The sequence below is a fragment of the Rhinolophus sinicus genome, linkage group LG03 (assembly GCF_036562045.2).
Source record: "Rhinolophus sinicus isolate RSC01 linkage group LG03, ASM3656204v1, whole genome shotgun sequence".
In the NCBI taxonomy this organism is placed as follows: domain Eukaryota; kingdom Metazoa; phylum Chordata; class Mammalia; order Chiroptera; family Rhinolophidae; genus Rhinolophus; species Rhinolophus sinicus.
Window position 1 is genome coordinate 111681739 of NC_133753.1, and position 27594 is coordinate 111709332.

General features: G+C 39.9%; 1 protein-coding gene and 1 pseudogene across 1 annotated transcript in view; both read right to left on the minus strand.

Annotated features, from left to right (window-relative positions):
- The window catches only part of CCDC192 (coiled-coil domain containing 192), a 180664-nt gene that overhangs the window by 49750 nt on the left and 103320 nt on the right, over positions 1-27594 (minus strand). The window contains 1 exon segment of the mRNA XM_074329196.1: positions 5725-5857. Coding sequence (XP_074185297.1) covers positions 5725-5857 — 133 coding nt within the window.
- Positions 22098-24298, minus strand: LOC141570460 (mitofusin-1 pseudogene; annotated as a pseudogene).

Sequence of the window (27594 nt, forward strand, 5' to 3'; positions counted from 1 at the left end):
AAAACCCTTTTCTGCAGATGTTGGGATGGTAGAGTGTGTGTGTGTGTGTGTGTGTGTGTTGGGGAATCTCCACCTTTTGTTTTCCTAAACTTCTTGTCACTTTCTGTCAAGGCGATAACACTCTTGGCAGCAGCAGGAGTACAGGCTGTCCGCTTGTGTCCTGACTAAATATCCGACTGAGCCTCATGCAGAAGACATGGGTGGTGAGCAAGTGCTTTTTGACAAAAGACCAGCAGTTGAAACAGTGAGATCCCAGGGCCTTCCTTGTTCCTTTCTTAGGCAACTCTAGGTAGACTGGCAAAATAAATATCTGTGTTTAGTGGAGAAAGGTGCTGTGTGTAGAACTGTCGGTCAAGTGATTGGTTCCTGGTGTGGGGAATAGAAGCCTTTCAAAGAGCTGGGCTAAGAGAAAGTAGAAAAGGAAAGGATGGCATTGTCCAAACAACCTAGACACAAATGCACAACTATTTAAGACTGGCCTTACTCCAATAAATATTAATATGACCTCTCTCTCTAAATGCTTGGAATTCCACCAAGTCAAGATTTTATTTAGGCCCAAAGCACTCTCATTAAAATACACTTACGCTTGACAGGGTGTTAGTCATTACATCTTAGTGAGAATATTGTTTTAATAACCTTTTTTTCCTAATTGAGATAAAATTCACAGCACATAAAATTCACCATGTTAATAATTTTAAAGTGTACAGTTCAGTAGTTTTACTGTATTAACAATGTTAAGGAACCAATGTCACTGTCTAATTCTAGAACATTTTCATCACCCTCAAATCCCTGTTTTCTTAACACCTGGCTGCAATGGGAGCTTTAATCTTGAGGAAGTCTGCAGGAGGAGAGATAAAAAGAGGGAGAGAAAGTCTGGGCTGAGTGCCTGGGGGTGAACATCTTGATAAAAGATACTCTTGAAAATGTTGATTAGAATTGGCTTTGGGGTATTGGCAAAGAGATGTCTCTCCTGACTTTCTTAAGAATATAGGACAGCAGCAGTCTGATTCTTAAAATTCATGGGATAATGTTTAAAAAAGGTCTTGTGTCACTGAAGTTTACTGATGTCAATCCTATTATTATACAAGCCTCCTCTCAAATATGGCTGGCTCTAATCAGACATTGAGTCCTGGGTAAGCCTGCCCCAGGTTGTACCTGCATTACCTGGGAATGTCTTCTTAACGGGAGTAAAACAGAAATGACTTCAAAGTTGTCCTGTGGGCTTTCCCTGGGACCATGGGAACCTGCGTGTTCGGGTTAGGTGCCTTATTTGGTATACTAGCTGTGCATATTAAGGGAAATGATTTAAAATAAAATAAAATAAAATCCGGATGTGTGCATTCTGCTACTGGAATTCTGCGAGCTGGAAATCTGTAAACCTGTCCCTGATGTTCTGGTCCAACAGGAGCTTTCATTGCGGCAAGAGACTCCATGCTTATGCACCAACAAAGGGACTTAGTCAGTAAGGTCTTCTGCAAAGTAACTTTGTCCTCGTAAGCCAAAGGAAGCAAAGATTGTTTTGAAATTTAACCTGCAGTTCCTGCGTACTAAGGTTTATCAAAAGATGGTCTCAAGCTTTGAAGGGGTACAATAGGCATTTCATTGAATCTGCTAGTAAATAAAGCTGTAAGGACTTCAGGTACAAACTGTGGAAATGAGGGAAGGAATCTGCCCTGGGCTGTGATTATTTGTACAAAATAAAATCAACAAACAACACTCAGGCTGTAAGTAAGTTTCCTGCTGTGTCAGTTTTATAATAAAGGTGTTTTTCTTTTCAGTTGAACTTTCCATTGACTTAAATCATGTATTTCCTTGGAAGTAATTTAAGTACATAGCCAATGAAATAGTTTATTGTGCTTATGTGAAAAAAAAAGTTTGGTAGCTCACTGTTTCATCAATGTTATGAAAGTATTTAAAAGTATTCCTAATATTCTAGAACTTCCTTCTGATCAGAAGACTGAATAGCCTTACTTAGAAAATGAACCAAACAAGAAAAAAAAAATTGCACATTTGGGTAAAATTTATTTGGAAATATCTCAGTCATCTGCTGGTTAGAACTGTAGGCATCGATTTGTAACTACAGCAGAGAAGTAGCTTTATGTTAATCCAGTTGACGTGTTATTTAGAGCCAACACTTTTTCCCCCTTTTGCCACTTCAATTGTCACAATGAAGTAGGACTATGTCGCTGTGAGTCCCCAAATGATGTAGCGGACTTTTAAGTGAGTGCCGACATCATGTCTCATGAGACCAAAGAATGGAAACACACGGACCCAGGAGAGGCAAAGAGTTTTAAAAAGAGGAGAGTTTATTGAAAGCAAAGGGTCAGAGCTCCCAAGCGGGAGAGGGTCCTGAATGGGGGTGCCCAGTGACTGAGGCAGAAGCTCTTACTTTTATACCTTCCCTTGCCTGTTTGGGGAAGGGGAGCTGGCACCTTCTAATGAAATTTGTCTATCAGGTTTGTTCTGCTTGTCCATCCTGAAGGAATTAGCAACATAACCCACTCTTATCTATCAGATAGGCTCCGTTTGTCAGGCCAAAAGGAATTTTATGATTAACCTCAAGGTGTTGTTACATTTTGTCCTGGAGTAAAGAAGTGATTTCAAAACCTGGTTGTAGGATATGGCTGTCTTTGTTTATTCCACCAGGGACATCTCTGTCTACCTAGTGACATGCTAGTTAACCTATCTCAATAATAAGGCGGGCCTTCAGAGTAGGTGACTATGATATCACTTGATGGAGGCTGGAAGGGAAATCCTTTCTCAAAGTGGTTCACTCTCACTATATTCTGGGATCTGAAATTATACCATTGAACATTTATTTCTTGGATTATGAAGAAGTAAATCCAAGAAAAATTTACTTTAAAAGTACAAATATTCATGAATGGATGACTCATTAAGCATCCGCTGTATTTTAACTTGACCACTAGCTGAGAGTGTACTAGACATGTTGGTTTTATCCTTCACTTTCTTTCCAGTAATGGGCTATACCTTCCTTTAAGGAAGTGCTTTTCTCCCAATCCGGCGTTGCTTCTGGTGGGAGCTACCAGTCAGAACATTCTTCTTCTCCAGCCTTATTTCCCTTTACCCCCCCCTTGACTGAAACTTGTGCAACTGTAGCACCCTCCCCCTGGCCACAAGGATTGGCTCATGTAGACTATCCAAGCCAGGACAGGCTTCTTTCATGTACTTTTTCTCACTGGAGCTGATGGGAAAATGCTTCCTTTCTTTTCTGGAGGACAGATAAAGAGGGCAGCCCATAGCTGCTTTTGGCCATGTTTCCAGTCTCTTCTGACATCCTGCTTGAAAGAATGAAGTCTCAATGCAGAGAGAAGCAGAGATGAGAGACACAGAGTGATATGTGATACCCTGAATCCACCGGACTCCAAGACTAATGGCATGCCCTTTCTTAGTTTGTTTATACTTGTGCCAATAAATCACCCTTTCTCCTTAAGCTATTATGACTGGGGCATCTGTCATCTGTAAACAAATGTTTGAGAACTGAAAACAAACATTTTATAAAAGGACACAAGTTAGAAAGAGAGGGGTGGTTTTTCTGGTGGAGGAATGTGTGTGGGAGGTGGGTCAACCCTAATTGTTCTGTGGTTAAATGGGGGTCTTTGTGTGTTAAAGTTACTGACATCTTTTCAGACTTGACTTTCAAGTCAAGGAGGGGCAAGGTGACAAAGTCTCTGAGAAAGAGAGCTAATATTACTCTGCGCCCACAATGGCCATGACAGTCTCCCAGGCTATTGAATTCAGGGTGAGGTTGCATGGGACCCATGGGAGAGTAAGAATGTACAAATATTTGACTTAAGGCCTGAGTCCTATATGTCAGTCTACTGACACAGTTTCTCCACCAAATAAGAGAAGCCACATGTAGGTCCAAAAGGGAGTCACTGTTTTCAACTATAATTGACCTTGGAAAACCTGGCTTTATTTAAATTTATGTCTGTTCATAACACATTAGGGTTTTTTTGTTGTTGTTTGTTTGTTTTTGTTTTTTTAATCTATACTTGTTTGTTTTTTAAACAGAAATATAGAGAAAAAATGGGCAAAGAGGGAAAGGTGGGATTTAATATTTTCTATTCTCTCCCAAACCATTAGAGTCCTGGTACCTCAGTATTATTTTTAATTTTGATCTATCAGTATACCAAAGGGACAAAATTGTCATTAGCAAATGATATTACATTTTTTTAATAAGAGTAATGAGAATTAGATACCTTGCAATAATATCTTTTTTTCTATTAGATTAAAAATACAGTGGAGAAATTGAAAGGTTCTCTCAAGTGAGCTGGAGAACTTTCTCCAATGTGCTGTGCCATCACTATCAGCTTATTATGCAACCGATTTGAAATCTGGCTATGATGCTTTAGAATAAAGATCTTTAAATGGATAATATTCTCTAATGGATTTTATTCTTTTAGGTTTCCTGGCAGTAAAAGCAAATTCATAAACTATCTTTATTTTGTTACATGGAAAGAGAAAACAAAATTGACCTTCAGCATGTTTCAAGGTGACTGTTACATGCCATTTCCTCCCCGGGAAAGTGCTCTTCACAACTGAAAATTAAAACCAAACTCATATGAAAAGATTTACCATGTGGTCAGGATGGGAGTGTCTCCCTTTCTGAAGCCACCACACCGTCTGTTCCTCCTCCTCCATTTATTTCCACAGTCCTCTTTTTCCAGAATTACTTATGAGTAATCAAGGAAGCTGGAGTAAGAACAATGGCATGTTCCTGGCTTTACAAGAGTGCCCCACATCAAAGGAAGACATTTATCCCAGGGAACCACAGTTTTGCAAGAGATCCACCAGGCGGAAGAAGGTGGTTTGATATCACCGCTGCAGAGCCGGGACAGCCTGACTATGTGAGAACTGCCCAGGCACCAGGGGGAGGGTAAATTTCTGTCTGGAGGCTGCCTGCCCGGGTGTCACTCACAGGCCGCAAACCTGGGGCAAGGTGATTGGCATCTCTAAGCCTCTGCATAAATGCACTTACTTCTGAGACTTAAATATACGTGCAGTACTTAGCGAAGGCCTAAGCACATAGTATTAAATGTTAACCCATATTATTGCTAATGGTGACAGTCTGAGGTGGGGTTTTTTTGTTGTTGTTTGTTTGTTTGTTTTTCTCTCTCCAGTGTTTATAGTCTCTTAGAGAAGACTGAAAAATCCAAACCAAAGTGGCTATTAAAATTTTTCTGATCCACCCAGATGTTATCCTCGCTAGCCTCCCGTGCTTGTTTCTGGCTCATTTGTCTATCGTTAAAATACGCATTTCTTCCTTCCTTGTGCCTGTCTCAGTCAATAAGCCTGTCTGCACTTTCAGACAAGCTCCTCTCCCTGCTGCCCTGCACAGCCCCATCCCTGGGGGCCTTGGGGCTTCCTTCATAAGCCCTGCCCTTCCCTCACTGCCACCCAGCTTGTACAAGGACACTTATCAGATCTATTTCAGTCCAGCTCTTTAGCTTCAGAGACTTTCCTTTAAAGAACAACTTATTCATTCATTCTCTGCCTCTCTTACGGTGAAAGTGAACCCAGCCTACAGTTAGTAACTCGCGTGCTGACTCCATTCATGCAGCATGGAGGTCAGACCAGGTCAGAATGCTGCTGGGCCAGTATGCTGCCGGGCACGGTCGCCTTGCTGTCTGCTCTGTTGCCAATAAAACTGTGTACATCACCCAGGACCATAGGCCAGTACAACTGTCACGTGGTAATACTGACCTCTAGGGGCTGGCTTTCCGTCACGTAGAGTCTTTATCTCCTCATTGAGTTCCAGGACTGTGATGGCCGCCTCCTGCTTAGCTGTTGCCAAATCAGTTTGGAGCTTTTTCAGTTTCCTTTTGTGCATTAGTTTCTTGAAAAAAATAAGAGTTTCTGTCAGTAGAGACAGATGCATCCAAGGAATAAAAAGACTAATGATGTGTGAACAAATATGGCCTTTGAAGCCCAGCTTAGATGAAATGCTCCAGTTTTCTAGATCGAGTCCTGTCTGAAGCCTGTGAAACGGAGTGTGTGTGCTCCTGTCAGAGCATTTGAGTCCCTGACAATCAAAGCCTGCTCTCTGCATCATGGTATCTTTTACCCTCTTGAAGGGTTTTTATCTGGATCTGAAACTTGTGTTTTGGTTGCTTATCATAGAGGCAATTAGAGAAAAACTCATGTTGGCAGTTGGCATTTTCCCACTGGGTGCCAATGCCTAAAAGTTTCTGATCTTTTCCCCCAATCTGTAAGTAGACTCATGAAATAGTCAGAGCCTCGATTCTGCATCATTTTTTACCCTCACACCATAATGGGTTGCATTCAAATAAATTCTAAAGGATGAGATGCTACCATAGAATGCTGCTGTTTGCGGATATTTACTACAGTATCTCTGTTAGGAAAACGGTGTAAAATAATCTGATTTATGACATCTAAACCTTTGAAAGAACCACATTAAGAAGTTGTTACATATCCAAAGGATTCACCTTGAGACTTTATAGCTAGAGGGCTCCTTTTATGGATTTCAAAATGAATTTGATTTGTCAAAATTGGATTTATCTGCAACTGTGGAATTGTCTATTGTGAAAAGGGTGTCACTGTCACTTGTGTGTCGCTGCCTTCCCACTGAATAGCTCACCTTGCCAAGTCTTTGTGAGTTGGTAATTAGGAAGCCCAGAAAATAAATCACTAATATTTCCTATCAGACATAAATCTCAAGATAGGGAAAGGAATGGTTTTCACTCATCAGGGAAGATGGTGTTCTCTGGTCTTTGAAAGGAGTACAGTTGGGCAGTAGGGAATCACTCCCCTTTTTACCACAATAAAGCCAGTGGACTCAGGTTATCAAAGATGGGATTAGATAGCCACAGACTTCCCATTTGAAAAACAGGTTATCTTCCAGACCAAGGTGGGAAGATTAGGACTTCACAAAAGGGTAATTAATGACAGCCATACAGCAAAAAGAGAATGCATTATTCAAAGGAGAATGGTAGTAGTCATGGAACTTCCTTAAAGGGAGTTGGAGGGCTGGCATTTGGCAGGGTTCACCGAGCACAGTCGGGGCAAGACGTGTCCTGAGCCATAACCTGAATACCTGGCTTGTGTGGCAGTTCTACTACAGTGGTAGGTAGTAGTCACACACGCATTTAATCATTGTGCTAATTATGAAGCACCTCTTCGATGTCTGTCTGGCCCTGTGCTGGCCAGCTGTTGAAACATCAACGTTGATAAGGTCTCTGCTTCATGCCACTAAGATCTTCTGTTAGTTGGTGCTAAAGTAATTGCGGTGTTTGCAATTTTTAACATTTTAAACCACAATTACTTTTGCACCAACCTAATAATTCCCTCCTCTGAGTCGCTATTCACCAAAACCCTTCACGATTTGTCCTTGTCGTGTAGATTAGCTCAAGGAGTGACTGAGCTGATCAAGAAATGCACCTGCCTGGGTATTTGATAGCTGTGTTTCTCATAGTAAATTATTAAGGTGTCATGCTAATCTATACCTCCCTCTCTTGTAAATTGAATTGCATCAGCTCGTTCATGAGGACGTCGTCCATCCCAGGCCTGCGATGGTAACAGCTGTGAGGGCTTGCGTGGTCATCACTGGCCTTTCCTGATGCTACTTCAAGACTGCCGCAGGCTCAGATGTTTCACACTTTCCTCTTGCCACTTAGAACTTTGAGGACCAAAAGTGGGAGGAAGGGTACGGAAGTAAAAATTGAGAAAGTGGAGGGAACGAGGAAAAGAATAGCAAGAAGGATTCAGAACAGAGGACTAATTAATAGTATCAAAAAAGAATGGATACTGATATGTGTGCTCAAGTGTTAGGGATGAGGTGTACTGATGAATGCAACATACACTGATATGTGTAAAAAGGTAAGACGGGTTGATGGATACTGATAGATATGTGATAAATTGAAGATAGCAGAATGTTAATTATACTATCCAGTTATTACGTTTGGGGGTGTTTACTATAAAATTATTTCAACTTTTTTGTATGTTTGGAATTTTTCATGATAAAATATCGGGAAGAGGAAGAACTAAAGATTTAGTTTTCTTACATTGCCCCTCCTTTAGTTCATTTTCGTTTGGTGGGGGGGGATCAAAATATGAAATTTATTTCTAACAAAATAGGATTGGAAAGTGCTATTTGGCCCCAAGGTTGACATAAGCACCATGCTTCTTCCCATCTTGAGTGGAACTTGTCCATCCAGGTAGGGACGGAGCTGCTAGCCATTGGCAGGCCCACGACCTTGCGCCCCGTGTGAGGCGGAGGCTGGCCCGATGCTTGTTGCCTGGAGGAGGGAAGGACCAATGTGTCCTGCCACTGCCTGGTTTAAACTCTTCTAGTGGCTGCCTAGATTCCTTGGCTGGTGGCTCCTCCTTCATCTGCAAAGCACATCGTGCCAATCTCTGCTTCTGTCATCACATTGTCTTCTCCTCTGTCCCCTCCTTCTTTAATTCTTAATAGATGGTATTCAAATTTTGTAATCATGTCACAACTATTCATATGCAGATAAATACTTCTCTAGAAACTTTTCTCAAAGTAGGCATTGATAGTAAATATACCAAAGCAAACAAATAAATGTGATTTGGTGAGAATTGATGGATGACCACAAGTTGCTGGAAAGGTGTGACTAAGAAGAAGTCTTATCAAGTTACCTTTATGTTTTGACAGGATGACTTGATGGATAGAGGGCAGGAACTCAGTGGAAAGATGGTGCTTCTCACTATCAGTTAAATATTTCAGATTTTAAATTAAAAAATAAATGAACTCATTTAAAACATACCCTAATTTCCAAACCACCTTTTCTTCTTTGTCTTATGATGATTGTATGTTCTGTGTCTTATTATATTGTTATGATAGTTGTGTATTTGCCTTATTGTCTGTGAAAGAAACTGAGAATATTTTGTTTGGAGAAGACAGTATACAGGGGAGTCGTGACAGTTGCCTTCAGTTATCCAAGGGACTAATTCCAGAAGAGAGGAAGTTAAGTCAAACAGCTTTGTTCTAGAGATATCATTGAGAACAATGGGTAGCAAATACAAAGAAGCAGATTTTGGCGCAGCACGAGAAAGCAGTCCCCAACAATCAGAGCAGCAGCCACACATAACCAGATAGGACAGGTCCTGGCAAAGGCCTCCTGCGCTGGGAATGACCAAGCAGAGACCGTGTGAACACCTTCAGGCAGGCCCATTGTAACCTCTGGGACCGGGGTCAAGAGGTAATGGGAAGTCTGGCTTACCCCCAAGTCTTTCCTCCAGCCTCTGGCTTCCTCCAGCCCCTAAGGGGAACAGTACATGCATGAATGGACACCTCAGGTCTCATTGTATCTAAGGTGGGTACAGTTTGCCAGGGATTCTTTAAGGATAATTCTGGTATTTGTGAGATATCAGATAAGAAGGCCAAGAAGGCCTGGAGTTCCCTTAGAATTCAAGGCTAATGTGATTCAAAAGGTATAAACTTTATTATTTAGCTATAAGGGAAAGGGGAGGGGAAATTTAAATTTTTAAAATTGAATAAAGGACCTAGAGTGGTTGCCTAAGGTTTCTGTTGGATCCTTTTGGTTATTCAGATAAATTTTAAAATAGTTTAACATCTCTGTTTTTTTCTTCTTCTTCTTCAGACAGATCTGTTGTGTGCTATTAATTCATAGCTCTAACCAAGTCCATTGGGCAGTTCTAAAAATTCAGTTTGCCAACATGTTTTTTATTAGTCATAGACATCAAATGGTTTCAACAATGATAATATTTTCCTTTGCTTTTTTGACATTCACTAGCCCAGCAACCAAAGTGTTGTACTTGAATCTAATGGAGTCTGTTATGGTCTCCTTAGTAACTAGGAGTTCCCCTTGGTGATTACTGCAAAGATAGGAAAGCTTTATAGCTTAGAGGTAAATTCCTATTACCTTGCTCTTTTCCTACTTCTCCTACATGGTAGACAGAAGGAGGAAATCATGTATTTGTACAATATTTTGAAAAGGAAACATCTATCTGTATCACATTGCTGAATAGCTTGCATTTATACCAAGTCAATGGGAATTAGAAATAATCAAGGAACTATTTATAGAAGAATTTCAACACAGCGTTGCCAGCACTGTTTAAAATTTCTTGGTCTTTCCGCATACTTTGAATCATAGCCTCAGATTCTAAGGCTAGGCTGTGTCAGTTATTGGCCCTGAGAAATTGGGTCACGCACAGGACATTCCAGACCCTAGATCTCATGTCATAGAGCTTGTGGGGTTAAATGACATGACACATAAATGACAGTACCCAGGACAATGTTTGCAATGTAGTAGATATGCGTTTCTGTTCTTGTTATTATGATTCCTTGAAACACACCAGGGAAACTCTCAACCCTCCACCAAAACACTAAAGTATTTTTTCTAAAGATGTCTTTGTCACACTTTACAGAAAATAAAAATTGTACTTCATGGAAAGCAAGCAATTTGTCTTCTTCCCCTTCCATCTCTTCCCCCTCCTCCTTTTCCTCTTCCTCCTCTTTTTCTCCCTAAATTAAGTTCTCTGCATGACTGCACTGATGTCCTCTTCGTTTGGTATGGGTAGACCAACTGAATGTCCTAAAAACAGACACGCAAATCGCCTTAACCCAACCTCCTGCCAGAGCTGGCCCGATGCCTAGGCAAAGCGCTTGGCTGCCTACCTGGAATGATGTGAGAAGCATTCTAAGGTCCTACCTTTTGCTTCCTGGGCCATCTCTGTCTTGGGACTGCCAGCACATGGCTTCTTCCCACTTTGTCTAAAATCTGCACCCGTCAGCCCTCCTTCATTCACTTAGAGAACATACAGAAAAAAAATGGGTTTTATCTCCAGAGGCCCACGGAGAATGCTACCAATAACGCACAAGAGAATTTGGTTTGAATACAGAAGGTAGAAGCACGTTTCTCCTTTCATTTCCCTTCTAATAGACCATCAGTAACAATGAACCGGATACAACTGATCATAGCATTTGAATACAACTTGGCTTAAAAAATCAGTTTCGCATCTCTTGTTTTATATTTATACTATCCTAGAGAGTATTTTAAAAGTCCAGGGATGGCTAATATGTGCCTGTGTGTTCCTTCCTTCTCGGTGGCAGACCCTTGATTTGGGGATTCTATCACCCTGGGCTGCACCTGGCTTCACACTCCTTCACCTACATTGATGAGTTGCTCAAAGTCACAGCTAATAAAACTGCAAGAAGTGGGACTCAAAGCCAGGTTTTCCCGACTCCCCATCTCACTGGGTTTTTTTCCACTATATCATGTTTTTCCTTGACCGTCAGAGCTGAAGGGCAGTGGTACGGATACATGATTGGAACCTGGAGCAGTAGCTAAGATCCCTGAGGTCTAAGACCCTGATGTCAAAAACAGTAGTTATTTAGGCAGGCAGCCTTTCCTTAAAGCTTTCTTCACACAGAGAACCAAGGACTGGCCTCAGGTTACTCTATATAGTGCATACTGGGGTTACATTGGAAAGAATGAAGAGTCTTTAGGTAATTGAGATCCTGCCAAGTTCAAAGAAATAAGCTGGATCAATGTTTACCAGCCAACTTGCCTTCATATAGCTTTAGAGTATCGGTGCTCAGTCAAACGAGCCCATTTCTGAGATTAAGGGACACTGCTTGTATGCTCTTTTGTGAGTGAGTGTAACTCTGCCTCATCATTCTCATCCAGTAAACATGAATCAGGCTGACAACCGAGATTTTCAAGAAAGGAAGGACTTACAGTGCAATAAATAAGTTTTCATATGATTGGCACAGAACACACAGCACAGCACAGAACAAAACCGAGGGTTCAATAGGGCTTCTGAAATGAAAATGTAGTCAGTTCCTGCTAAAGCCAAATGTATTTTTTGGTCTTACAATCTCAAATCACACCCTGAGAACTGGGAAAGAAGTGCATTGTCACACCTAATAGCCTAATAGGAAGCTGTTTTGCACTCCAATCCTCCCTGGGGGATAGAGAGAGCCCAAAGGGCTAAAGCTGTATATGAAGCAATTTCAGTTTCTCAGCCCCACCTCGACAAGTGTTCGTGTCACTGGCAAACAGCCAGAAGTGACGTAGGCAGAAGAAAACAGAAACCAGAGAGGACAGAATATACAGGTGGCAAGAAAGAATTCCCATATCTGCCTCGTAAAAGTGCTGCTAAGCTCCTGTAACATGATCATAGAAAATAATGAGCTTTTCCTTCACAAGAACTTTATAATTGGGCGGATATTGTTTGTTTTTCTTTTGTGCCCATCACTCCTTGTGAACTTGACTGAGGCTGCCTTCTGGGAGGAAACTGGCAGCTATTGGCCATCTGTGACTTATCTTGAATCAAAAAGCAAAGGCATGTGTTTGAGAACTGGAAAACTGAGATTCTCTGAAGCACCAAGTTGCTTACACCACCTTGAAGGGTTTTCTAGTGGTTAAGAAAACCTAACTTTCCCAGTTAGGTTTCCCAGTAAATGTCACTCTCCTTCAGACGCTCCGCTCTGCCCTAAAAACAGGGAGATTAAAGGGGATATAGGCTCAGTGAGTATAAGAGCCGGCCTTAAAACCACTTAATAAATGATAAAGAAATCTAAGCAGAGAAAAGGAAAATGATCGTAAGAAGAGAAATGATTCTCATTTAGCCTGAAGTAGACAGTGTATGAGATAAATTAGAGAAAGCAGAGGAAGTGGAAAGTTTTCTGTAATATGTGTTATGTTCCCATGAAATACAATGTTTATAAAAACTGCCGCTTTCTTAATGCAGAGTTGAAACAACTTTACAGCAGAAATTTCTAAGTCTAAAGTGAAATGGACCTAATCTCATATAAAAAAATATTTACGGTGTTAAAAATTAAGAGGGTGAATATATGGGTGGATATTTTGTAAATTGCCGAGTGGCATATTAGTTTGTATTGTTACTGCCATTATTGTTTTAGGATCTTTATTCTTTATAAGTAGAACTTCTGAGCCAGTGGTTCTTGGCAATGAATTATTGAGCATAGGGCTTTACAGTAATATCTGTTAGCTGAATATTGTAAGCTGCAATTACATCAGTAATTTGTCAATTCTTTAATTTTTTAATTGCTTTGATCTGGTATATGCCTGGAAACAAAAGTAGTTTCATAAAGGTCAAGAATATCAAGTCAAATTTTCCCCTAAGAAATTAAAAATTTCTAGCTGGGTTCATTGCAAGCAACGTTTGACAGTTAATTTGACTAAGAACAGTGAAATGCATAGGGAGAAACCATCAGAAATTAAAGCATCGAACTTTACTCCTAGCTGACGATGTGATCTGCCTTTTTGACTCTTACTTGAAAAGGAAGATTCACTTACATGTTAAACTAATTGGGCAATATAAATTCAAGTGGATAGAGTAAGTTAATGAAGTAAAAGGTGGGAAGTCACAAGCATCTAGTACTAGCAGGTTATAGAATCAGTGATATATGGTCTCCATATGCTGAGACCAAATAGTTTTATCTAGAACGTCAGATGATATTTAATAATTCAGTTGTTATTGCTACCCTAAAAGTTCTCTTTTCTTGATTTTCCTCTTCTCAGTTCCTTCTCAGGTATCCGCTGTAATAAAGAAGAAATCATATTGTACAAAAAGACTAAGAGGGGACAACAGCTGCCAATAAGACTGTGTCTTGGCTTTCAGTTGGGAAAACCAAGTTTCTCAAGATGCTATAGGTACAAAGCAAAGAAAGCAGTTGATATTCAACTAAATTAGAAACCTACAGACTTCACTACTATAGTTAAAACCCAATGATCAAAACTGAACTACCTTAAAATTCATTTGCCCAAGAACTTCTGTACTTTGGGGGTCTAATTGCAAAGACATTTTGTAACTCCCTCCCTAATTTTGTTCACATTCATTCCTCCTTATGAATGTGCACTGATGATGCATGTGTGATATATGACATTTTATCTAGTATTGGTGACATTATAGTCTGTGTCCATTTGATGACAAGACAGTCATGTTTCCAATACTGCAACAAAATCATCCTTTGCTTTTCTTAGCTAAAATCTTACAATCTGACAATTATTAGCTTAATTTCTCCACCAGGGTTTTCCTACAGTTCCGTCCTTAAGTACCGAGGCAACATATACCAAAAGCCTGTTGTTTTTTGTTTTAATTAAAAAAAAATTATTTTCAATTACAGTTGACTTTCAATATTATATTGGTTTCAGGTTTATGTACAGCTGAAATGTATAGTGGTTAGACATTTATATAACTTACCAAATGATTCCCCCTGATAAGTCTAATACCCACCTGACACCATACATAGTTATTACAATATTATTGACTATATTCCCTATGCTATACTTTACATTCCCGTGACTATTTTGTAATGGAGATGTAAAGTACATCGTAAATCTTTAAAGATGATGGTAGAAATGGCGGTGGTTTACCACACCTGAAAACTTCTGTACTAAAAGGTGTGAGTCCTGCTCTGTGGAGGTAGTTTAGCGTCTGGGGAAATGGTCTGAACATTAAGCAATATTTGCAACTAAATCTAGTTTTATTCCTCATACTCAACATTCCAGCTATAACTTCAGTGAAATTTTTGTCTTGTCCTTCTCCGTGATTTAGAGAAGCTGTCTTGTTCATGCCATGAAGCCACATTTCATAGGTGGAGAGACAAGGATATCTGGATTTATTTTCAATAGTCCTTAGAACAAAAGTTTAATTTGGGAATCTGATACTGTATGTGAATCAGGTTATGTGCATGCATGATGGAGATGCAAGCGCAGAATTCAATAAAAGAAGCATTTGTCACTTGTAATAGCATGCCAAGAGTCAGAGAGGGAGGAAAAGGTGTGGTGATGATGTGAACTTTTGCTATGTAAATATTAGCAAGTTTCAGATTGCATATTTTAACAAGTCTAGACAAATGTCCTTGCTACAAAACAAGGTATCAAATACGAATTGTTACTTTGTTTTGTTAGAGTAAGAATCTGTCTCTTATTTCATGCTCTAGCAAGGTGTGCTTTCTCTAATTGCATTTAAAAAATCCAGCAGTGAAAAGATAACGCATAAATCTGAACTCCCAAACAGGAATCTTTAAGTAGATTTCAAAAGTCCTACCTGGTAGACCTTAAAGGCTGTTCTCATCAACACGCCCTGGTCTCTAAGATATGCAAGGATAACGGGGAGGGAGGGGAACATGTGCACTGGTCTTAATGCCTCTTGCCTCATCTTTTGCTAGCGATTTGTGGTGTCACAACTTCCCAGAGTCTGAGATTGTAAGATTTAGGGATAATCAGATGAGTTATTCATCAGAAATAGGCTGAAGCCATCCCAACGCTGACAAATGGTGAGTTGCTTATTCTGGTCGTGACCCAGAAAACCCATAGGAGCCATATTTGATCAGTTCTGCTTTAGACTCAAACTACTAGGGCATCCTTAGTAATAGTGGGAACTATTGGCCTGATAGGAGACCACCCAGATCTGGAAATGTCTGGTCCCCAGAAACACATACCTGGGACACCCTGGACTCAACCTGATTCCCTCTACATAAGAATGAGCCATACCCATTCAAGGTTCTGTGAAACTCAAGCTCAGGAGATGCACAACAAATGAATACTTTTTGACAATCTAGAAGAATGAATAGATGAATAATAAGCTCCCTAATTTTTCTCAAATACAATGTGTCAAAGTCAAAACTGACTTGCACTTGCTCTGATTTCAACTTATTGTGAACTAGCTAAGCTGAAAACGTCGATTACTGAGTCATAAATTCACTGCACTTGGCTTTTCAACAGGAAGGCATTTTCTTTTTCTTTTTAATTGTGCATATATATATATATATATATATATATATATATATATATATATGGCATGAATATTTGCCAGCATAACCATTTCTAAGTATACAGTTCAGTAGTGTTAAGTATATGTACATCATGGTACAACCAATCTCTAGAACTTTCTTATCTTGGAAAACTGAGGCTCTATATCTATTAGATAACTCACCTTTATCCCGTTTTCTACTTTCTGTTTCTATGAATCTGACTACTCTAGTACCTCATTAAGTGGAATCATACAGTGTTTGTCTTTTTTTTTTTTTGTATTAAAGTTTACTGGGGTGACAATTGTTAGTAAAGTTACATTGGTTTCAGGTGTACAATTCTGTAATACATCATCTATATATCACATTGTATATTCACCACCCAGAGTCAGTTCTCCTTCTATCACCATATGTTTAATCCCTTTTACCCTCATCTACCACCCCACTTCCTTTACCCTCTGGTAACCACTAAACTATTGTCTGTGCCTATGAGTTTTTGTTTCTTCATTTGTTTCTCTTGTTCTTTTGTTGTTTTCAGTTTTATATACCACATGTCAATGAAATCATATGGTTCTCGACTTTTTCTGTCTATTTCGCTTAGCATTATAATTTCAAGATCTATTCATGTTGTCACAAATGTTACTATTTCATCTTTTCTCACGGCAGAATAGTATTCCGTTGTGTATATACACCACAACTTCTTTATCCATTCATCTATCAAAGGACATTTTGGTTGTTTCCATGTCTTGCACAGCAAAAGAAACCATTGACAAATAAAGAGGCAACCAACCGAATGGGAGAAGATTTTTGCAAACAATGCCTCTGATAAGGGGCAAAAATCCAAAATATATAAGGAACTCATACAACTCAACAACAAAAGAACAAACAACCCAATTGAAAAATGGGCAGAGGACCTGAAGAGACATTTCTCCAAAGAGGACATACAAATGGTCAATAGACACATGAAAAAATGCTCAACATCGCTAATCATTGGAGAAATGCAAATAAAAACCACAATGAGATATCACCTCACCCCAGTCAGAATGGCTATCATCAATAAGACAAATAGTGACAAGTGTTGGAGAGGCTGTGGAAAAAAAGGAACCCCCATATACTGTTGGTGGGAATGCAGACTGGTGCAGCCTCTGTGGAAGGCAGTGTGGAGGTTTCCTCAAAAAATTAAGAATAGAATTACCATATGACCCAGCAATCCCTCTCTTGGGTGTCTAACCAAAAAATCTGAAATATTTTTCTTTTTTTTATTGGCTTTTTGACTTAGCATGTCCTCAAGTTTCATCCAATGGTTAGCATGTGTCAGAAAATCCTTCCTTTTAAAGGTTCAGTAATATTCCATTGTATGTATATATCACATTTTGTTTGTCCATTCATTCTTTCATTCATGAACACATGGGTTGCTTCCACCTCTTGGCTATTGTTGCAGTAAACATTTCTTGAAATAATGATCATAGCAGTACAACAATTACAATACTTGCCTTTCCTAGATGAACTGAAACTTTTCATCTTTTAATTATAAATTGCATTTTCATTACCTAAAAATGTTTACTTTTTTGTTTTTGTTGTCAACCAAGTGGGAAGACATTTGGAAGCTCTCAGATCTCATTACCAAATAATTTTGGTAAGACATTTTCTACAACAGACTTCTAAATTAGCCATTCCTTTTATGTCTGGCAGTTCTTTCTCTTTTTTTATTTTTTTCCTTTTCTTTTCTTTCTTTCTTTCTTTCTTTCTTTCTTTCTTTCTTTCTTTCTTTCTTTCTTTCTTTCTTTCTTTCTTTCTTTCTTTCTTTCTTTCTTTTTCTTTTAGCAAAGGAAAGGTCTATATTACTGTCAAGAGGAAATACAAAAATCCTGCTGGCAGACAAACAGGCCCGGCGTCAACAAGGAGACATAACTCAAAAATTCTACGGCCTAAGAAATAGGTAAATTTTGATGGATATCCAGTGGTTGTTAGAAAACAAGCACAAAGACTATTATTATCAGAAAAGTTAATTCAGTGATGAGCCTTTCTTCCTTCAATCTACCCTTTTAAAACCAGGCTGTTGAGGCTTCCTCTCCTGTTTTGTGCTTTGACATCTGCCTATCATTTTTTATTTTTTTTTTTGCCTATCATTTTTTAAAGCATGCATCAGCTTCAGCTTCTTTCCAGTCCTGCTCAAGCAGGATTTGGGAGGGTTTGAGTGTGGGACTGGTAATTTGTTTTTTAAACTTTCTGGTTCGTTCTGATGTGCATATGTGTAAAGGTGCAGTGGAGGAGTTTCTACAGACAAGATGCAGGTGCTGGCCTCAGAGGCAGTGTGAGTGTCCTGTGGGCACATAGGTGGGCAAGAGTGTGAGTGGGGAAGTACGGACACAGCAACCCTAGAAAGTGGCAGATGGGGGAGGTTTCCATCGTGGTGGGTCCAGGTAACATGTCTGCATTTTGGTTTTTTTCATAGATGGCCAATTTCAACCATAGGAAGAAAAGAATTAGTTGGAGCAAAGGAATCTCAGGTTTTAGAAATCATATGGCATGGCAGTACAGGTAAAGAATTCCTGGAGTACCTCAGCTTTCTTTTTTAGGGCAAATCTGAAGAGATAGTGATCCAAGTATCACTGCTCACTGACCACCACTACTCCAAGCCATTCAAAGCTCCAGCACTCCTCTGACCTCTTACTCAGAGAAAAACATCAGTCCTTCTGATTCTTATTTCCTACCCCCAACTCCCTTGGAACTCTTCGCAGGTCACAACAGCTAAGAAAAATTCCCATACCTCTTTTCACATTCATTGCATTGTTCAACGTTATTTCAATGACTTTCATAAGCTTCAAAGAAATCTAGCAGGACAATTCTAAGTCCTGTTCCCTACATTGTCAACAACACAGAAATCTGAGGCAAGAGCCTTGATGTTCACTTTCTCTAATGACAAATGGAATCTTTAACACCATCTCAGGGTTTTCATATGGATAAATTAACTCACGCTGATTAAATGTTTTGAGCCTCAAATGTTCAAAGTGAGATGGGGAACAAAGACAATGAAAAGGATACGTCAAGGAAATGTTTGTTTTGTTTTGTTTAAAAGTACCAAGATGTTTTTTAAAAAAGTAACTTATGCTTTTTAAATGTTTCAAATCCTTGCTAATCCCTGTGTGCACTTCACACACACACACACACACACACACACACACACACACACACACAGCAGAAAAGAAAAAGAAACATTATTTTTGTGGCATAAAATATTTCAAAAGGCTTTGCTGGCTAGCCTAATTGTTTGTCCAGGGGGAAAATAAAAATCTATGGAACCTGAAAGTGCTCCCAGGTATTCTATATCAAAAGGAAGACTCTTAAGTCATCTGAAAAGATTTATTGTGGAATATAGTTACTAACCAGTTTTTGATCATTTGTATTGTTTCTAATTATTTTTTCTACCTAAAACTGGAGTCACACTGTGCATATTTTTAACAAGAGGAGTTATCATATCTAATTGCTTCTCTATTACCTTTTTCAATCTCTTCATTTTTCAATAGGATTGTTATTACTGTCTTCTATGATAGAGTAGATAGGAGGAAATCTGTGAATTAGTTAAGGCATTATGCTAGAAGAGGTATTTCACATTGGGAGAGCCAAATGAGCATATCAACAAGGGTTGAACGTTTCTATTGGACTCATCCCAGTTTTCCAAGCACATAATCTACTGAAAAATTTTTTGGTCTAAGACTTTTAAGGACATGTTTTTCTGACCAGGTTAAACATTCCAAAGCAGATAAAAATTTAAGAGAGAATCCAGCTCATTAGAGAGAGCTAGTTTTCTGAGAGTCTCAACAATATAGTTCAGTTAAGCAGACGTTATCTACTACGGTGTTTCCCTGAAAATAAGACATAGCTGGACCATCAGCTCTAGTGCGTCTTTTGGAGCAAAAATTAATATAAAACCTGATCTTATTTTACTGTAATATAAGACCAGGTCTTTAATATAATATAATATAATATAATATAATATAATATAATATAATATAATATAATATATATAAGGGCAGGTCTTATATTAATTTTTGTTCCAAAAGACACATTAGAGCTGATGGTCTGGCTAGGTCTTATTTTTGGGGAAACAGGATATTACCAGCCTCTGAGCCAGGTGCTGGGAATACAAAGATAAAGCACAGTTCTTTCTCTTTGGAAGTCCTTGTCTGGTGAGAGAGACAGATATAAATTTTCAGGATAACATTTTATGGCACAGAATGTATAGGATCCTCGGGGAGCAGAGAGGAACGGCCCTTAGCACTACGTGGAGCGTCAAAGAAGGTTTCCTCAAGGAGATATTGTCTGAGCAGAATCTTGAAACCAGAATAGGAGTTAAGTAGTTTAGGAAGAAAGGGGTATAGGAATAAGGTCATTTCAGTATGCATAAGACTGAAGTTCATAAACATTGTCTATGCAGGATACCTCACAGGATCAAGTTCAAGACATTGAGATAAAAAGCAGGAGGGATAAAGGCTAGATCATGGGTGATTTTTTATAGGGTTCTAGAAAGTTTGGACTTTATCATGTAGGGAATGGGAGAATTTTAGGCTTAAACAAATGCATGCTATAGAAAGATCACTGTGATAGTATGAGGTGGGTAGAATTTTAAGGGAGAAAGTTTAGATATGGGGATTTCAGTTATGAAAGGATTTCAGTGGTACAAGTGAACTGCGGAGTAGTGGGAAGATAATGATATTTAGCAAGCAAAATTGAATGTGAGCAATTGGCTGTGTGTGTGTGTGTGTGTGTGTGTGTGTGTGTGTGTGTGAATGGGAGACGCAGTGGTGAAAAAAAAGTATCGAATTCCTAAATGCAGTGATTGTTGAACTTTTATATATGATATCCAAACTTTAGTGTCTATAAGAATTACCTAGTGAGTTTTTTAAAAATGTCAATCTAGGCTGTTGATCAACATGACAGATTGGATTGATTTGGGAAGATACCATTTCCACTCAAGTCATAGGATAACACAGAAAAATATACTGCAGATCTAAAACTACACATACAAAGCTCCAAAGCAAGAAAGTAAAATACCTCAATATTAAAAATGCAGTGGGAACTCAAAGCAAGTGTGTAATCTTGAATAGGAGTGGAAATGTAGCCAGCAGCAAGGGTATTGTGAGCAGACACAAACCTTGGAGTTATAATGGTCAGCTAGGAAAGGTATCACACCTTGCAGGCCGTGTGTGTAGTAAGGCGCTGGGATGGGGCCATCCTTCCGTCGCCTGTAACCTTGAGCTAGGAAGAGGTTTTTCAGTTGGGAAAAATGGCGGCAAACACATGACCCACCAACTCAGAGTTATCACCAGAATGCAGGAAATGGGTGGCAAGGAAGACATCCCAGAGAAATTTGAATCCCAAATCCATGTCATGTATGGTTTGTGGTTGTGGTTCACACTGACTTTGTCATACAGAAACCATGAGCCAAAAAATATAAAAAGTGATTCAGAAGGAATGAAACACGAAGGGTTCTAGGAGAGGTAACCATGAAAACAATTCCTAGTGAAGATATGCTCACGCACTAAAGTTATCACAGCAGAGAAGTGGCTGCTGCTTTGAGAGAGGAGGGGCTGGCATACGTAACAAACAGAACTCATACCAGGAACCACAAGTAAGAGGAATCTGAAACGGTTTTCTTGTTTTCTTTTGTTTTTGCTTTACATCAGTTTTAATAGGGATAAAAGGTGTAAAGACAGTGTATTTATTAGTGGTTTATATACCTGCCGAATGACAACAGTGGTTGTAACTTGCATAAATGATACACTCAAGAACATTCCACATTCCCTCTTTGTGGAGCAATGCATTTTGTAAAACAACAAAGTGACTATTCCCATGAAAGTAAATATTAAAAATTAGTTTTGAGAAAGACGAAAGGAGCATTCTCTACCTCCTGAATGCCAGGAAGCAGAGTTTTTCAGGATCAAAAATGAAGACAGCCCTAATTAAAACCAAGGCCCCACCCCTCGGGGCCACATAGTCAGTTCTACTGCTTATCACTATGAGGTTGGTGCAAAATAATTGCAGTTTAAAAGGTTAAAAATAATTGCAAAAACCTCAATGACTTTTAAACCAACCTAATAATTCATCATTTTAACACAGCAAACAATTTAGCCTTCACCCAAAATTAAAACTAAAGTGACATCATAACACTCCTCAGAAATGCAAACATCCTGAGAAAGATCATTAGCAGAATCTACACAAGAATGTGCTATTTAATTTGCTATTTAGGTACAGTGAGTACAATTCACATTTCAAGTCATTTCATAAAAAGTAACTGTCCCAAATCCTCCATTTTGTCCTATGATGATCAAAGTGATCTCTATGGTTAAAATTCTTCTGCATTGCTTGAATGTAGAAACTGCTCAGTAAAATTCTCCAGTTCATTTTTAAGTTGAACAGCTTCGTCTCTTAAAATCTTTGAACTGCTTTGCATTTCGTCCAGTGGATCTATCTCTTTGGAAAATCTAGCAATTTTTTCTTGTGGATATCTTTGTGTAATATCAACTTGTTGGCACAGGTGAGCAAAAGTGCTTGCCATTCCCTGTTGCTGCCATTTGCACTCGTGGAGCTAACAAAGACCTGCGGTTTTTCAGTTGCATAGTTCACAAACTGCTGTTTAAGGCTCTCTTCTTGGCACAAGTGGTCCAGGTCAGCCTCTCATAGAGATACAATGCTCCCTACGTACTTAATGAAACAGAGTTGAGTTTCCAGCCTATGGTTTTCCAAATCACTCTTCCGACAACAATGATGCCCACAGACAGTCTAGACATAAGAGAAGCTAATCCTGTTAGTAAGGTTGCCATGCGTTCTTCCTGTGATGCATTAACTGGTGTTGCTGGGTCGGCAGGAGCAACAGAGTAGAGGGTAAAGGTCTGGGGAGCTGAGAGATGGGCTCTGATAATCCTAGAAGCACCCTCCGAGCATTCATAGGACCCAAGAAAGGATAGACAAGGGAAGACCAGCCCAAGGAAGAATGAAATACAATAATATCCCCTTGAACACCTGAACATAACTTGTGGCAATTTAGTTCATAACTGAGATCAAATTTCTTAGAAGGAATCAGTGTGTGTAGAGTGTATTCGATATACAAGCTGGAAGTAATGGCTTCAGATTTTCCATAATTTCTTGCTGGAATTGAAGCATTGAAATGTTGATTTCATTTGTGCACTGATCAGCCAAATTTCTTCCCAAACCATCTTCTATGTGCTTATTTACCTCATGTGTATACTCAGTACACTTGGAGTAGGAAGAAATTAAACAAAATTCATCAACCAAAGCAGAATGTTGACAAATTGCATCTGTCATTGCACACGAAACCTTGTTTGCCACCTCCTCTGTAACCTCCCTCCTTTTTTTCTTAACACCCAGTGTTAAAAGATTCATTTGGTTTCAGATAAAGTCCAGTCTAGCAATTTGGTCTTCCCTCTCTTCCACGAGATAAACCATTTTCTCTGCTGCTGCCACATTTATTGAATCCATTATCTTTTTCACAGTATCCAGTATCTTTTTAGCTCTGACAGTGCGCTGTTCAAACTTCGTTTTCACTGCTGACTGTGAGATACACTCCTCAAAGATTTGTTTGAAATTGGGAAAGTCCTGTAATCTTGCCTGAAATCGTTCTGCAAGTGCATCACCTCCTCTGGCATCCCCTGTGCTTTGTGCATTCTAGCATTAAGAGCTTCCTTTGCAGAAATAAAGAAGGTACAACTCCGTGTTTTTAAAGGATCCACAACTTTGAGCTCCTCCACCGAGAGATGTAGGCATCTTTCCATGTGCTGTCAGCGTACGTCCTCCGTATATTCTGGCTCTGATGCAGAGGCATCCCAATGATTATTCAGAATAAAAGCATTAGGCTTGGAAATTTGCTCATTTACCTTGTGAAAAAACTGTTTTTTCCATGTTCATTAGTGTTGATTAAGAGTTTGCAATCAAAACGAAGCCATCAGCATCTAAGCAAAATGAATCAATCCAGCTGTCCAGCTCTGTAGTGACATCTGTACCTGGACTGTCCACTAAAACCAGGTCATCTCTCAAGAGGCCCTATTTTGCCTTTGGCCGCAGCACATACAGGAGAGAGCCAGCTTTCAAGTCTTTGTCCATATGAAGGGCATGGGCCAACTGATTAACTGTCTTCACACTCTTTTTTTTCATCTGATCCTTCTGTCTCCATCAGTTCCTTCAACACTCAGTAAGCAATTGGTTGCGTGGCCAATCCCACCAGGGAGGACTCTATCCCACAACATTGCATTGATAACAGAGCTCTTCTCCCAGCTTGTCCTGCCCCAAAACAGGCCACTTTCATGTGTCTCTGAGACAGCACCTAACCAATGATGGAAAGCTTGTTTTTATAACCCTGTATTTCTACCACATCATTCTTAGTAGCTATTTGGTCAAGTTCTGGATTCTTGTATGTTGCTTCAACAAAATGTCATCCTTCAGGAACAGACTCCAGTAATGGTCAAAGATTGCTGTAATTGCCTTCTTAGCCAGCACAAAGTGCTTCAGTGGAGAAACAGTTTCTGCCATTATGTTAGCTGTCCTGGCTCTGACTTGTCACTTGGCAACCACAGTTCAGCCACAGCCCTAAGCTGCCTCATCCTCCTAAGGGAGGCTGGGAGGATGGGAGACGGGGGAGAGGTAGGAGGAGTGCCTGAAAGGGTTTCTAATGTTCAAAAATAAATTTGAAAATTATATGACAAGAATAGACCTTATGGAGAGAAAAAAAAAAAAAACAAGTATGAAAAAGAATCAAGTACATATTTGAAAATAAAAACTATAATCATTGAAAAATATGTGTGTTAAACTGGAGAATAAATCTAGCAGACAAGAGACTTAGGACATTGGCAGACAATTTGGGGGAAATCACGAGAACCTACAGAAATGAAGAGATGGAAAATATGGAAGAACATTTAAAAGATATAGAGTAGGGATGGGAATCTCCACTGTAACTCTAATGTGCTTTCCAGAAAGAAAGAATGAAGGAGAGGCAATATTTGAGGTAAAAATGGTGAAGAAATTTCCAGAAATGAAGGAAAACAGAATTCCGTGGACTTAAAAATCACATTGAGCTCTAGCCAGAAAAGTCTAAAGTGGGCATCTTGGGTCTTACTCCTAGAGATTGTAATTCACCAAATATTTGTTATCATAAATATTTGTGACCTTCAGTATTTTATGGCACACCTATAACCCATTCTTGGAACATACAGTACTCAGGCACTCCAGTTGGTAAACCATGAGCTAGAGCAATAGATAGATAGTGAGCTTAGTAAGTCCTTTTGTTTAACTGGGAGCTATGTGGTGACATTCAAATGTTGACTGGAAGGATCTAGTTGAGGGAGGGAGTTTAAATATACAAGAAAGAAATGAATAGTTGATGTTCTAAGATTCCTGAGATGATGGGGGAGAATGGGATCCAAAGCCAGGTGAGGGTTGGCCCAGAAGTAGTAGGTACCCCCCTATATGTGGTGGTAGGAACATGAAGGGTCCTGACTAATACTATTTCGAGGATAAATTTTACCTCTAAATGATAGAGGTATCAGCATCAAAGCACTCCCTATCCTAATCGCTGCTCAGGGTTCCTATTTACAAACCACCGAGACCAACTTAAAAACAAACAAACAAAAAAACGTACTGCTGAGAGACTTAGAGAATCCGACTGGGAAAGAGGCTGCACAAGGGAGGGCGGTGCAGCAGCCAGGACCACAACCAAACCCCCTGACAGAACCAGTCGCGAGTCGCAAGCAGCCGCGCTTGCACGGGGTGGTGGGTGCTTCTTACAGCTCCTACTATCCCTGCTTCTGCCGCTTTGTAAACTGGAACTTGCTGCTGCCCCAAGGGTTTCTCCAGGCCCTTTCTTGAGCATCTCCAACCCCCAATTCCCAATTCATAGTCCAGGACATGTGCATCTGATTGGTCATTATCTTTCACCCTGGCTGCAAGGGAGGCTGGAAAGTGATCTGGCCTGCGTGGTTTATATGGTGGGCTCTGCTTCTCATGAAGACCTAGATAGTGGAGAATTCCTCCATCATAGGTAAGCAGGTTGGAATTCTGGGCAGCAGAAATTGTCCACCAAGATTGCTGCTGCATCCTATGGAGCAGCTCCGTGGGAATAAGTAAAAAGATGCCCCATGGAGGCAGATGCATCTTTGTGCACCTTTGAGGGATTTTTTGTTTTTAAGTACCCTTTCCTCTAGGAGGATCCTTTCCTGAGTCAAGGTGTTCCACTTGGCAAGCAGAGCGTAGGTGGGTATCAGTCCCCACTTGCTCCTGCCGGGCGCCCTTGTTCATGGTATAACCTACCCAACTACATATATGCGGTGTTCCCGATGGCTCTACACCTGCGAAAGATAAGGGGATTAAACGTGATCATGAAACCACATGCACAAAAGTGGCAGATTTGGGCGGCAGCACTGATCCCCAACTCTATAATCCATAAGCCTTTATTTTACAACCAGCCTTAAAGCCATAACCTATTGCTTCACAGTCAGTTGGCAGATATTATCAGAAAAGGCAGGTAAACTCCTTTTTTTTCTTTCGTTATTGCTATTTTCTAGGTCCTGATTGGACTAAGTGCAGAATCCGGCCAAGAATGATAAATTCAGGTGATCTTATTTTGACTTGAGATTTGAAGGGCCTTACTGGGATTTTCTCAGCCCTCTCTTGAGAGATTCTTTTTCACAAGGAATTTTTCTTGGCCTAGAGAAATCTGAGCCTGGTCTGGTTTAGTCTGGGAAACAGGACTGGCTTTAGGAAAATGTATTACTGAGAAGTTGATTTGTTTCCTCTCCCTCCACTTTTTATCTCTCCCTACCTCTCATGGGTCTATGTGTCTCTGACCCAAGTCAGGTATACATTAATCATTTAGTGACTTTTTTTTTAAAGATTTTTTTTTTTTTAAATTGGGGAAGGGGAACAGGACTTTATTGGGGAACAGTGTGTACTTCCAGCCTTTTTTCCAAGTCAAGTTGTTGTCCTTTCAGTCTTAGTTGTGGAGGGCGCAGCTCAGCTCCAGTTCCAGTTGCCGTTTTCTAGTTGCCGTTTTCTAGTTGCCGTTTTCTAGTTGCCGTTTTCTAGTTGCTGTTTTCTAGTTGCAGGGGGCACAGCCCACCATCCCTTGTGGGACTTGAGGAGTTGAACCAGCAACCTTGTGGTTGAGAGCCCACTGGCCCATGTGGGAATTGAACCGGCAGCCTCTGGAGTTAGGAGCATGGAGCTCTAACCCCCTGAGCCACCGGGCCGGCCCCATTTAGTGACATTTTGACTTTTACAAGCTGTAGGAGCCTGAGGCCAAGAGGATGAATCTCTAATGATAAAATTTAGGTACTAGTAGAGAAAAATTCTCTTAGGGCCAATGAAATCACCACGACATCCCAGGAAAGCCAGCTTTTCCTACATTCTGGGATTGCTGGCCACTATAGTCTAGAAGTTCTCTAGAACACAGATGAGCCAGGGCTGACGTCTCTAGGTCAGAGTGCACCTTTAGCAATGGGCCAGATGCAGTCAGCAGCCAGCCCTGTGGGTTAAGGGCTGTGGCTGGGCTGGGAGTGCCATGGAGGTAAAATTGTAGGTGGAAATGATGGCTATAGTACTGGGGCACAATAAAGCAATCTATATTAATTTCAACTGAATTCAAGGTAAGAGAGATAACTACTTCTAAAGTTTACATAGAAGCCTTTATCTCAGGGGAGGTGGTAAACTGCTCCTACTGCCTGTTCTAGCTTCCATGTGAAATTTACATAACGAGGGTTATTCCAATTTAAACAATAGATACTGCCTTTCGTCTCAGAATGAACTAAGTGTCTTTGAGGCAATAATGAGAATTG